This window comes from Vigna radiata, chromosome 9 (assembly GCF_000741045.1).
Source record: "Vigna radiata var. radiata cultivar VC1973A chromosome 9, Vradiata_ver6, whole genome shotgun sequence".
Taxonomy (NCBI): Eukaryota; Viridiplantae; Streptophyta; class Magnoliopsida; order Fabales; family Fabaceae; genus Vigna; species Vigna radiata.
The window spans coordinates 1275375-1289695 of record NC_028359.1 but is presented as its reverse complement, the minus strand read 5'-3'; the positions used below and the strand labels follow the sequence as shown (position 1 = coordinate 1289695).

Sequence of the window (14321 nt, the reverse complement as noted above, 5' to 3'; positions counted from 1 at the left end):
AAAAAAAACATAAAGATTAATTTTGTATTTAAAAAAAATCCAAAAAAATTGGGGGGTGGGGGTTGGAATTGGGGAGGTACAGGGAGTAACTCCCATCCGTAAACCAATCGGTAGAGCTGTCAAAATGGGTCACAACCCGCGAGTTAACCCGGCTCACCACAGGTTCGGGCCGGGTTGGGTTTGAAAAAATTGAATTTTTTTTTATGCGGGTCAAATTTCAACCTGACTCATGCGGGTTGAACCCGTGGTAGGCCGGGTTGGCCCGTCAACTCACCTACCTTTTTTTTAAGTATGTTTTTTTGTTTTTGTTTTTGGATGACATTTGGATTATATTATACTTTTTATTATTATTTTGAATTGTCTTCAGTTTAAACGGGTTAGTGAGCCAATCCGTGATAGGTCGAGCCGGGTTAAGATTTTTCTGGCTCGTTAATAAATGAGTCGGGTTGGGTTAGCTCACTAAGTAACTAACCTGTGGTGGGCCAGACCAAGTCGAGCCGAGTTATTCATTTTGACAGTTCTACCAATCGTCATATCAAAAGCAATATTAACCATCAAAAGTAATTATGTTAACTCTAAATCAAGTGATTAGTATATGACCATAATTGAGTCAATTTTAATTAGAAATGTATTATGAATATCTATAAATATAGGAATGTTTTTTTTTTTTTTCAGTGGATTAAACCAAACAATATAAGAAGAATTAAGAATCTAATTTTGACGTAAGTTTGAAGTTAAAAAATAATTTGTGTAAGAAAATTTAATCTGAACTCATGAAACATTACTAATAAAATAATTAATTTGAATTTAAAAAGGAATAATTTATCGAATAAAATAGGAAAAAAATGAGGATTATTACGTGGGGAAAATAAATCGGTTGGAAAAGATGAAACTGTAGTGAAGATGTAACAGATTATTTTACAATGGAAAAAAGGTGAGTGTACGGAAACGTTGCGCCAGCGTCGAGCATCGCATTAACTCGACGTTGTTGATTGCGAATATTGCAACAGAACATTGAGATGACATTTATATATAGACGGATTTTCGGCCAAATCCATTCCATATTTTAACTCTTTTATTCTTTATTTTTTGTAATTTTTATATTGGAAATATTACAAGTTCCAGAGTATTGTTACTTTGTTTTCTGAAATTTACTTAGGAGAACATACTCACTGTAGTAAATTATAATTAAATAAATTTTGAGTAATAACTCTTTTTAGATAATATTTATTCTTACAAATACTAGAATAAAAATTAATTAAAATGCAAATTTTATAAATTTTCTTTTATCAAAGTAAAAGAATTCTTAAAATATATTAATTATAACTCTAAACAAGGTAAAACCTATAAATATGACCTAATATCCAACTATTCCCAAAAAGAGATGTGGTGATTATTCTTTGAGTAATACAAGGGAAATATACATTTATATTTATTTAATATATTATAAATTTTTGTATTTTTAAGAAACAAAAAAGAATAAAATATTAAAAAAAATAGTGACAAATAAATGTTAAAAACTTGTGTTGGTTAAAGTATTATTTGTTTTCTTATTTAGAGTTTAATATCATGTTTATGAAAAAAGGAAAAATTTAAATTATTTTGTCTATAAGAATGTAATTGTTAAGTTTAAAAACTAATTGCTTTACAATGTTATATAATTATAAACATGAAGATTTTTTTTTAATATAAAGGAATATAAAATACTTTAATTAATATCTCATCTGAATTTATATATAAGTAGACAACATTGTCTCGTGTCATCACGATGTGGCACCACGTAGAAAAAAAAAAAGTAGGTTATGGACATTGGATGTGAAAGAAGAAAGAATAACTGCAATCTTTTTAATATCAGAAACACACCAAATTGACATATACTATGTTCTCTATATTAACTCATATCTGGATGATTTTGAAATAATTTTTGTAAATTGAAAAATAGTTTAATAATAAAAATGGTAAAATATATTATTCGTTTATTAATAATTTGTGGTTGGACATTAAAAATAGAAATACCCCTAAAATATGGGTATCGCATGAGACAAAGAATTTATCCTAAATAGCTGAAAAAAGATAATTGCCTTTGTTAATTGCTGTTTGTATCATCACCATGCTTTCATAACAGTATACTCACATTAATTAAATAAGATTTCTAGAAGGAATAACTGCGAGAAAGAAGAGTGGAGCAGACCGTTGATTCTATGAAAAGACATTGATAATATTAAAACCTGTTATTGTCTGATCGTGACACATTATCCCATTCCTTAAAAAAATTATATGTTTTTCATATCAGATGTGATACAATTATGGTTAAGAGAGTATAATAACAATGTAAATGTCACAAGTATTAGGAAAATAGATCGTTAACATTAATTTTTGTAAAGATGAGTATGATTTTGAAAATTCTTATGCTTTCAAATGCTCTGTGTTGTTTGAAAAAACAGAAACTATGCACTCGTATCTGCCTTTATACTCGTATATACAATAATTTGTATACATTTCTGTTGACAGAAAAGGTGAAGAAGGGACATGAAAAAAGTCAACTGCTTTCACTCTACCAAGGATTTTTCTAGGACACGTGCCCTGCTGTTTGTTGCTTCCATTAGAATATTATTGAAACACGTTGCAGTTTAACCATGTTGAATGTGATTGCAGCAGTGAAATGCAACTCCAAATTTAACAGTGATGAAGTTGTTTATTTTGTTGCTTCTGTGCTTCCGTAATCCTTCTTTTTTTGCCTTATTAGTGCATCTTTTTTATGAGATGCAATCATCACCATGAAACAAAACCATATTACTGTGGGAAGGGATGTTGCAGAGAGAATAAGAGAGAAAAATTCCCAATGATTGACATGAGAATTTTGGCATGCAGCTGAGTGGTCCATGATGTCCTTCTCAACAATTTCGGGAAAGGGAAAGCTTTAAAAGGAGAAATAAGTGTTGGAGAAGAGATACTTTCTTTATTCTTCGGCCACACTGAAATGAAAGGACTAATTCAGCCCTCTTCCCCTTCTTGCTGCTCCTTTTCTCCAATAGCATATTAATTGTTTGTTGTTTCTCCTCTGTGACTGAGTGGTCACATCTGTTTCTTTGTAAAGAGTTAAAAAAAGCTTAATGTTTTGAGTGAGTGGTGGAAGGAAAGGGATCAGAATCTGGTTTCTTAGTCATTTTCAAGTTTGGCAGATTCTGGCTTATTTTTTCCTTTCTCTCATTACTATCTCCTATCTCCTATCTTGATAAGGATCCACCCTGGACAATCATCATTCCTACCTATACTTGCATCACCAATCTAACACCAACTACCTGGAAAATATCTTTTCTCGTTAACCAATTGTAGAAATTCTTGTCCAAACCATTTAAAGCTTTTATAATACCAAATGCAGCATATGCTGATGTAAATGTTTCTGCTACGACCATGCAGAAGAATCACTGTCAAAGAATTCAAAAAATATCAAGTAATGTTATTTTTTCATGTCCATAGATTTTGAGTAGAGAGCAGTATCAATCAATCCCTTATGTGGTTGGATTCAGATTTCATTGGTATTATGTCTTTCAGTGAACCTCTTCTTCAATAGATTCATCACTAAGCAATAGCAGTGTATGAGACTGCATATACTATTAGTAGTTTGTTAGCAGCATAGTATCTTAATTTTTTGAAGTTAAGAAAAAGGATTATGTGATATGAAGAAGATTAGGAAAAAATGATAAATAAATTGTGGAATATTCTGTGAGAAAAGGGAGATGGAGGCATTGTATTCTACGACATATGGGGTGCCACGTCAAAGAATTAGCTTCTGAAATGGGTTGCCACGTTGAAGCATAAACAGGAGAAGGACCTGAAAAAAGGGTATGCCTATTCTTTGCTTTCCTCATCAAGAATGTCGTGACACGTCTATGGGAGTGGAGAGAGAGAGAGAGAGAGAGAGAGGTTAGAAGTTAGCTGAAGTTGCTTTCTTAGTGAGTGTGTATTGTATTGTATTCTGTTCTGGCAGCATAAATTCTGCTCATCTTCTTCACAGCAGAATCCATTGCTACCAAGATTGTTGAAAGCAGCTAGCATGCCACTAAAGACAACTTTTGATCTGTTCTCCAAAAAAATTATCCAACAAAAGATAAGATGAAGGAGACATGTTCCTCGTAGTAAAACAACATGAAATGGCAATGTTGGACGATAGATAACTGGCCAAATCAGTGAAAAGAAACAGAGCCCCTCAAGCAATCAGGTATACTTACTACCATCATCACTCACAAATGCAGTTGTCAGCATGTCCAATAGACACACAATCATGGTTTCATATGCTCTCTACTATGTTGTCATAAAGTTCTTATTCTTCTGCACAACAATGGTAGGCAAAATGAACCATCCTTCACTTAATCTAGCTTTCTCAGCAAGGCTCAATAATTGTCTATACGTTATACATATTCCTCTAAACTAGATTATGATCTGCCACAATACCAAATCACACCAAGTGTAAAACATCCAACAAATTATCTCAATATCACGTGCCAGATTGATGCTTAGATCCTTTTGAATCTATTTCTTATTGAGTTGTAATCGTTTTAGAACGATTAGCAAAACATTTCAGAGGACAAGATTTTTTGGGATTTTTCCATAGTGAGACAAGTGTTAAAAGAAGGATACTTGTTAGTTTTAAATGCTAATTAATGCTGTCATTAGAGTGAAAATCTGTATTCAAATTTATTAATTTAATCACTAATCTTTCTATATATTAAATTTGAAGCTTCAATTCAATAAAGACTTATCTCAATATTGTTCCAATTCAAGTGCAAACATTTGTTTATGTCTAGATAACTGTTTTCTGTGACTATTCTGGATTACTACAATAGATTAATAGGTTACTTCTATTATTATTACAACTATTATTTTTTTGTTATTATATTTTTTCCTCCATACATAAAAGTTATTATAATTTATTAATGAACAAAAGTTTTTATTAAAATAAATATTTTATTAAATTTTAAAAGAAATATTCTTAGAAAACAATTATAAAAATAGAACAAAATTTAAAGAGTAAAATAATTTATATTAATAAGAGTAAGATGAGTAGTGAAATCTTTATAGTAAAAAGCAGTTATTTACCAACATTATTCCTCTTTATATATACTTATAAAATTATATTTACATTTGTTTTCTTACTATTTTAAATGTAAATTAAATAATATTTAAAAATAAATAAAAATTAATACTTTTTAAATATGAATTAATTCTTAAAAGAATCATTCATGATGTTATCAATAATCAAGTACATATATATAAATATGAAATCAAAATATCAACTAATAATTAAACAAGTTACATAATTGTGAAAAAAATATTGAAGGTGGTGTATCAAATCAGTTAGAAACCTAGTAACAAAAATAAGTTAATAAAAATTTATAACTCAACTAATAAAATAGAAGTATTTTAGTAATTTAAAATGGATAAAAATAAATACGTACATTTTTATTCTAATGTTGTGTTCAATTTAAAAAATTAAATATTACACATTCACATACAATTAATAAAAAAAATTCTTTTAAAATTGAATCGAATTCGATCAATGTCCACAAAACAAGTTTTCTTTGTTATCCTACTTCTTAATTATTACATGAAGGAATCAAAAGAAATTACACACACACACACACACACATATATATATATATATATATATATATATATATATATATTATTTTACATTTTAGATTACTCTAGAATATAAAACTTGTATTATAAATTATATATTTCAAAACATTTTTTATTGTGTTCTAAAGCTCAAAATAAAGAAAAGGGTAAAATTAGAATTTTCAAAAGTATGAAGGTGCAATAAGAAATCATGAAGGTGGAGGAAGAAGCTGCCTTTGTTTAAAAGGAAATTGGACATAAGGGCAATAATGACCAATCTCTCTATGTCCAATAATGATATAGCACAGAACATTACGAGTCATCTGATTTTTTTGAAAGATTTCTATGCTTATTTTTTTAGTATGTAGCACTTAAGGTGCACAGAAGTTTGATTATTTTAATTTTTCAATGAATAAAGGAAAAGAGGCATGGAAAAATGATATACCAGAATCTAAACTATTGTATGTGTATGCTTACAAATGCTTCATTTTCTAATTTAAATTATTGTCAAATAAAACTTAAATCCAAATACAAAATATTTCAAGCTCTACTTAAGTCTATCTACCTACATTAACAACAACATAAACTCTATTTCACCAAATACAATAGCATAAAAGAGCAGGAAAAGGATAAAGAAAACACTCTATAATAGTTAAAAAAAAAAGCCCAAGAAAATGAGAAATGAACTATTGTGACTTTAGATGTAGTTTCTATAGGCTGGTGTATACATAGAGTTCTCAGCAAACTTCACCAAATCTTTTGGTTGAGGAAGGTTAGTGGCCAAGCCTGTTCAAGGAGAAAAAGTATTAGAAACATGAAACAGAAAATCTGCATGTTTCCATTAGAGAAATTATACTTTAACATACATAAATTTTTTATATTTATCTGACATTATTCTTTTTTACTTTTACTATTTTTTCTTTCTAAAGTACAAAAGTCTACTCTTTTATGATCATTTTATTTTTGTAATGTGTCAGATTAATGTAAATGTGTGTCATCTTACTATTATTCTTTGGATTAACATTGGAAAAGTTAGGACATTCTTTTACTCTCAAAACAACTTTTTTCCTTCTTCATTTGGTGCATTGAATTTGCAGAATCACTTTCCAGATTTTAATCCAAACATAGCCAAAGTTTTCAGATACAGAAATGATACTTTGATACAAACTTTTAACATTCATTTGACACTATTTTCTTTACTTTTTACTCTATTTTTTTCTCTAAAAGTATAGAAATTTACTATTGTGTATCAAATGAATGTAAATATGTATTATTCTATGATTATTCTTTCATATATGAAAAGAAAAAGTAAAGTGTACCAAGCTCATAGGCCTTAGCAGCCACCTTGGCTGCTATGTGTGCTGAAATCTTTCTGATGTTTCTGAATGGAGGGTATATGAGCCCCTTACTATAGTCCTCTTCAGTCACCTGTGAAGCCAAAGCTTCAGCTGTTCCAAGAAATAGGATTTTTCATTTAAATTATATAAGTATCCCAAGCTTAACATTTTAAGTAAATGTTTGAATTTCTTCTGCATTACCAGCTGCCAGAAGAAGGTCATCATGCACACGAATGGTTCCAGACATTATTAAACCAAGACCAAATCCAGGAAAAATGTATGCATTATTAGCCTGATTAACAAAGAACACATCTTATATTAAAAAAAATTCATTTCATAAGATAGAGAAATTTTTAGAATAATGATTTTTTGACACACCTAAATTTTTTACATTCATTTGACACCATCCTTTCTTATTTTTTACTTTCTTCTTTCTTGAAAAAATACAAAAGTTTATACTTTTATAACCATTTTATCTTTGTATTCTGTGTCAAATGAATGTAAAAGTGTGTCGTGATACCATTACTCAAATTTTTAACATTTGCACAAACAAACTCCTGAGACCTGGCCAGGCACAAACACTTTTCCACCATATTCAACAGGGTCAAAAGGGCTCCCACTAGCAAAAATGGCACGTCCCTGATTGAGATAAAAAATACATGAAAAATGATACAAGTTCTTACTCATCCATTCCAACCAAATAAGTAGATAATAGCTTTGTCTTCTTCATATTACCTGGCTCCAGGTGTAAGCTTCTTCAGCAGTGCATTCTGACTGTGATGTTGGGTTGGAAAGGGAAAGAATAATAGGTTTCTACAAGCATTACGAATGATGGATAGATTAGCTTCTGTGGCATCAAAATGCACAGTAGGTTGGCAAGTGGATTGATTAACATGTTACCTCATTGATGGAAGCCATAGCTTCAATCACTTCCTTGGTAAAAGCTCTCCCTTGTCCTGATGTTCCGATTAAAACCGTTGGTTTAATTTTCTGAGAAGAAAACATTGAAATGTAAGAAATTTGAAACTACTTCTATGTGGGTGAGAGAGAAAGAGAGATGGAGAGCCATACATTAATAGCATCTACTAATTCCTTAACAGGTTCATGTTCATGAGCCCACGGTCTCTTGAAATGTTGAAGTGAGTCTTCCCGGGATTTCACGATCAAACCCTGCAAAAGTGGGAATAAAAGATTGATACAATGGTAGAATAAACAATTGCTTTCCACAGGAAAGAGCTAAATTGGCTTTTGTAAAACCTGTGAGTCCACCAACCAAATGTTCTTGCGCAATTCTTCTACTGGGACATTTGTCTGCCAAGACAATGGTTAGTTTCTGGAAAAATCTAACTCGTTCGTTTAATGATCATGTAAAAAATCTAACCCGTTTTGAAGTTTCAAGTGCTAGGAGTTCAGCTATTCCAGTGCCAGCCTGCAACCACAAACCATGCAATTCAAGTGAACAACAATTCAAAGGAATCTGACAACGATCAATACTCTCTTCTTTTCACTTTTTTCTCTGTTGTGAAATGATTAGGCTTTCTTTTCTGTAGGAAACAATGAAGAAGGAAACATAATCCCAGAAGGGTATTGACTTACCTCTCCAGCACCAAGGAATAAGAACCTGTGATCAGTCAAGTTTCCCCCAACCAATTTCAGAGCTGAAACTACTCCTGCAAGAACAACTGATGCTGTTCCCTGAAACCAAGTGTTACCAAAGTTATTGGTTATCGAAGTATCTAACTATTTAATTTAAGAAAGGAATTTCTCACCTGAATATCATCATTGAAAACAAGATGTGTTGACCTATATTTTTCAAGTAGAGAAAAAGCATTGTGGTTTGCAAAGTCTTCAAACTAAAATATAGCAAGGCAGATGAAGAAAACAGGAAAAGTTGAAATTAGCAAGTGCTGCATACTTCATGTCCAATTACGCAAGAAATGATGTCTTTGTATACTTCTTAGTACCTGAACAAGGACTTTTTCACCATAAATCTGCTTGACTGCATTCATAAATTCATGCAGAAGTTCAGCATATTCCTGGAAGCCGAAAAGGTGAAAAGAAATTCATTATTGCAGTACATTAGATGACAGAACGCCTGATGTTAAAACTGAGGCCAAGTAAATAAAGACAAATTATGAACCAACCTGCCCAGTTACTCGTTTATGCTTGAGCCCTATATATAATTCTTCATTCAACAATTTTTCATTGTTTGTACCCACATCGATGGTAATAGGTAGGCACTGAAACAGTTTGACAATATAATATACAGCTTTGATAAGAAGTGGAAGACTAGACACTTTTTTATAAACAAGTGCAGAGATCATAGGAGGCAAGCAAACTTTGAAATAGAAAATTGTAACACTGCTTCAACAATATAAAAGTATAAATTGCTACTAAGAAGACTAGACACTTTTTTATAAACAAATGCAGAGATCATAGGAGGCAAGCAAACTTTGAAATAGAAAATTGTAACACTGTTTCAACAATATAAAAGTATAAATTGCTACTACAAGTGTATTTACTTTTCTGCAGAAAAATTATGGCAAATTGTCCAAAATAACATATCACAAGAAGTTTGTAAGGTATGGTAGACCAAAAATACTTACTGCAGAAGGACGAACTCCACCAAGTGCTGAATATAGAGAAAGTTTTCCTACCGGTATTCCCATTCCCTGGTAATACAGCATTAGTTACCAAAAGAGAGATTACAAAACATCACAAATTTTATTCATGGTGAGTATATATTACTACCTGACAGCCAAGATCCCCAAGACCCAGAATTCTCTCTCCATCAGTTACAACAATGACTTGAATGTTCTTCTCAGGCCAATTCCTTAGAACTTCAAGAATCCTCCCTCTTTAAAACCATTCCAATAGAAATGGAATAATTTCTTTCAGACAATTAATAGACACAGTACATTTAACTAAAAGGTAAGGAAAGGAAATTGAGGAGGATGAAAGTGCAACTGAGCTCAAACTTACTTCTCCTTCAAACTTATATAAAGTCCCTGAGGTTGCATGAAGATACTCCCATATTTCTGGCATGCTTCACCAACTGTTGGAGTATAGACAACTGGTAGTAACTCCTCAACATGATCAAGCAGAAGCTTGTAGAACAATCTTTCATTTCTCTCCTGCAACCCAGCAAATAATTAATGAACATTCAATCCACATTATCCAATGTTCCCAGTAACTCTTGTGCCAAAGTAAAATCGAAACGGAGAGACAGACTAAAAGCAGTTTTCTTTTTTTATAAAAATCTGCCAGAAAGTAAGAAAAGGAAGTGCTCTCAAGGCCACCTGAAGATCCATCATTGCCACATACTTCTGCAATGGAACTTGATACTGGCGTATGTGTTGGATCATTTTTTTTACCTGAACAAAAGAAGCATTGATGACTATCACACATAATTTCAACATTTTATTTATTAAGATGAAACTATACACTCAGTCACTATAGTTGTCTTCATTTTAAATTTCAATTCCTACACAAGAAAATGATAAGCTGTAATCCATGCAAACTCTTTTTCTTGCAGCAGTTAATCATCTATGTAAATTCTTTGCAGAAGGGTTTTCTCTGATAATACTGATAGAGATCAAAAGAGAGCAGATCAATATTTTAACCTTATCGAGAATCCAATAAATTTATTCATCCAGTTCACACTCACTACTTCTCTTTTCTGTCAAAAGATCCTACTGGTTATATTAATTTATTGGGTTTTCAATATATCATATTACCCTTACTAAAAAAAGATTACTAGGAAAACGTGATGTGATGAGATGATTAACCTGAGTTTCTTGAGAAATAACAGATGGGGGAAGAAGGCCACGCAGGAAGTGTGCGTCCCTCTCTTCTTCAGTGAAGGCGAGTCCCTTGTTGAAGTGTGGATCTCTAATCAAAGTATACCCACTAAAAGCCGACCAACAGTGTCCCATTCATTCATTCATTCATTCAACCACAAACAAGAAAAATTGAAGATCATCAAAACAAGTTTCACTCACTCACTCACTCACTTACCTGGAAACAGAGACACTCCATGGAGTCACACACTGATCCTCCGTGGCCTTATCTTCGCCGTACACGTCCCGGACGCCGCCCCCAGAGGTTGGGGTTTCGCCGACCGCCGTGGGAGTCCCATTTGCCTCTTTATCCATCACAAAGCCGCCGTGAGTTTTGCCGCTGCTCGAAGTTGGAGCGCAACACGTCACTCTCGATGGAGCAGAACGCCTCCTCTGTGAAGCAGAGAAGTTACTGCACGAAGACCACCCACCTACGCCCGACTTGCACTGCGCGTAAAGTTCACACGAAAACGGTAAAAGGGAAATTTTATCAATGCCCGGCCACAGAAATCAAACGATCTCGAGAAAATTACAAGAAAAATGGCTTTTTTTACGTTGCTGCTATACTAGTTTTTTGCTAAAAATAAAGAATATAGTTGGTTAGCTTTACTGGATTGTGGATCAGTGAGTGTGTGGAATGTTGACTGAGAAGTGTTATATTGTACCATGAAAGAGCATGCATTGGAGGAGAACATGATGATGTTTAAACAAGTGTATGACAGAGAGAAAGTTGCGGTTTGATCACTCAGTTGAAACAAAGGGAGAGAGAGAGAGAGTCTCGAGGAGAAGGAAAGGACAATAGCTGAATCTTTCCTCGTTTTTCTCTTCTCTCAATCTCTCTCACTCTTTCCTCTTTTGCCTCTGTAAGATACATATAACCTCCATAGAAGAGAAGGAAGGTACGTCATCGCCATCATAGTATCTATATTTTTTGTATGAGTTTTTATTAAAGTTATATTATTATTCAATTAATAATTATAAAGAATATGGTTTTCATAAAAAATAATAATTAATTCCCTCCGAATGTACCATTTTGAATCTAGTTTTAAGAGAAGACAAAGTCTTACTATTTTATTAAACTTTGATAGCAGTTTGACTTATTGTTTTAGGAAAAATTAAGAAATAAAAATTTTCTTTGTTTAAAAGTATGCTATATTTTTTATTGATTATATTTATTGGGAAGTTGAAAATATAAGAAAACTAATGTTGAATAATTGTGAAATAAAAAAATAAAAAAGTTGGTAAGATTTACATAGAATACTAGAATTCCGGCGAAAAACATAATGGTTTGCGTGTTCTTTGAGATTTACATAGAATAGTGTCTTTTTGGGTGCAGGAATGAATGAAGATTGTGATGGTGTGAGTGAGAACAAAAAATTAGGTTAAATTTTGGGATTGTTGTGCATCTAAACGTTGTCGTTTAGTGTTGTTGCTGTATATTACGAGAGTGTGTAGATTTAAGAGTAACACCATCCAAAATTAGGATTTGTGATCGGAGGAACTTCCAAGGACTATAAATTTAATTTTTTAAACTTAAAGAATAAAATTAGAATATATCAAAAGAAAATTCATTTTTATATATACAGAGAGAGAAGAAAATGATAAATTTAATGTCATTATTTTCGTTAATCCTTTTACGTAAATGATATAAAACAACACTTAAATATGTTTGTATTTATTAAGTGATTTCTTTTTTAGTTCTTAAGAAAGTTCTTTATTTTTTATCCAATTGTTTCTTTAAATGATATAAAAATTATATTTGAATATTTTATAAAATAACTCATTTTTATTTAATTATTGAAAAACAATTCTGTATTTTTGCCTGATAAATTTTGAAATATTTACTTTTAAATCTCAAAATGTAAAAAATATTATTTTATTTATATAGAACAATTTTCTTTTATTTTCATAAGCTAAAATTTGAAATTACCAGTTCTAGGTTTAAGTATTTATTTCAAGAAAAATAAATAAAAACATACATTTTCCATATTTTACAAGTTTAATCAAAAAAATATTACATGTTAACAATATAGTAGTCATTTAAACTTTTTTTTTCTAATAGATAAAAAATAATATCAAAGATAAAAATTCAATTTTAAAATGACTGAAAATAAAATATATTTAAACTTAAAAAATGACTGTCAGCATGGTATTATATATATGCACATGTACACCTAGTGGAAGAGTTAAACCAGTTTACACACTTAATTAAGAATCCATAATATAAAAAAAGTTAAAGATTATATATAATGATAAATAATTAAAAAAGTGACACAGATTGATTTGTCTCTTATAAACTTTTAAGTTTTATAGACTTACTTTTTGTTTTTTAATTCTAATTTGTTTATAATTTTTATATGATATATAAAAATTTTAATTTGATATTATGCTTGTAATAAAGGAATCTTCTTCTTTTTTTAAATTAAAATTAGATCATTTTACTCCAAAGCGTGATTTTTGATTAACTATTAAAATATTTATATCTTTTATTCAAGCAAACTTTAACTTAAATCAAATTAATTCAAGTATTTTGAATATACTTTTAGCATTCTAAATAAGTCCTTAGAAATTATAAGATTAAATATATATGGATAGACTTTTATAAACTCAAACAGAAATTACAATTATTTTATTTTAAATTTTTATGTATTTTAATTTTCAAACTGATATTATTTTTAACGTATAATATTAACTTTTTTACATATTAAATAATGTTTTAATTATTTTAAATTAATATTTAAATTAAAACGTATTAAAAAATATAAATAATTTAAAATAAAAAAAGTATTTAATAATTTCTCTTATTTAACTTAAAATTATATTAAATTATAGGATATAATAAGAGTAATTTCCGTCTAAATTAGAAAAAACGAACACCACACAAAGTGGTTGATTGGGATGACAGAGGTTGTCCCCTCTTACGTGGTAGGAAGGAGTAGTGACCCCATGCTACGTTCAAAATTATTAATATTCTAAATCACTATTATACACATAAATTATGAATTAATTAATTTTTTTTTAATTTCTATTAAGGACCACATAAATACGAAGGATAATGATAATAATAATAATAATAATACATATCATGTATTATTTCAAAATTATTTCTATTATGTGATTGGTTCAAAATTATTTCAAAATCAATAATAATAATAATAAATATCATGTACCAATCACCAAATGACACGTAGATAATATATAAATATTGTAAAAAAAATATTGTCTAAGTATCTTTATCCAATCATTACCAACCAAATATGAATATACTTTAAATCACTTTACTTGTCCAATTGGATTTAACATCATTAACTTTAGGATTCCCAGAAAAAACAAAGTGTCACCAACTTTGTCTGTTCTTTCTTGAAGTTTAGACTTTTGCAAGCAGTGTGCAAAATCAAAGCAGCAAACTACTTTAATGCAGAATTAGTTTGTCTCAGTTAAACAGTAAAACTCATTTCAGGAAATTAATAATCAGAGAAAAGTTGCAATAGGCAAACAAAAATAGAGTGTTCTTGAGAAAGAG

The 14321-nt window shown here is 30.3% G+C and overlaps 1 protein-coding gene across 1 annotated transcript; it reads right to left on the bottom strand.

The window, feature by feature from the left end:
• Positions 1-6105: 6105 nt before the first annotated feature.
• On the bottom strand, positions 6106-11684 carry LOC106772878 (NADP-dependent malic enzyme). Its single transcript, XM_014659498.2, has 20 exons — positions 11464-11684; positions 10977-11245; positions 10748-10868; positions 10259-10333; positions 9942-10093; positions 9711-9816; positions 9566-9631; positions 9104-9199; positions 8924-8995; positions 8729-8812; positions 8556-8654; positions 8341-8388; positions 8217-8270; positions 8031-8129; positions 7860-7949; positions 7695-7772; positions 7524-7598; positions 7161-7251; positions 6942-7070; positions 6106-6408 (listed from the first exon to the last, which is right to left on the bottom strand). Exons 1-20 carry the CDS (start codon positions 11491-11493, stop codon positions 6320-6322), a joined length of 1923 nt encoding a protein of 640 aa, XP_014514984.1. The 5' UTR covers positions 11494-11684; the 3' UTR covers positions 6106-6319.
• Positions 11685-14321: the final 2637 nt, after the last annotated feature.

Coding starts and splice junctions, on each gene's coding strand:
- LOC106772878 (XM_014659498.2), bottom strand. CDS start 11,493: ATGTTCTCCTCCAATGCATGCTCTTTCATG. Junction 9,632..9,710: donor TTGGGGATCTTGGCTGTCAG/GTAGTAATATAT, acceptor CTGTATTACCAG/GGAATGGGAATACCGGTAGG. Junction 8,130..8,216: donor TTTGGTTGGTGGACTCACAG/GTTTTACAAAAG, acceptor CCACTTTTGCAG/GGTTTGATCGTGAAATCCCG.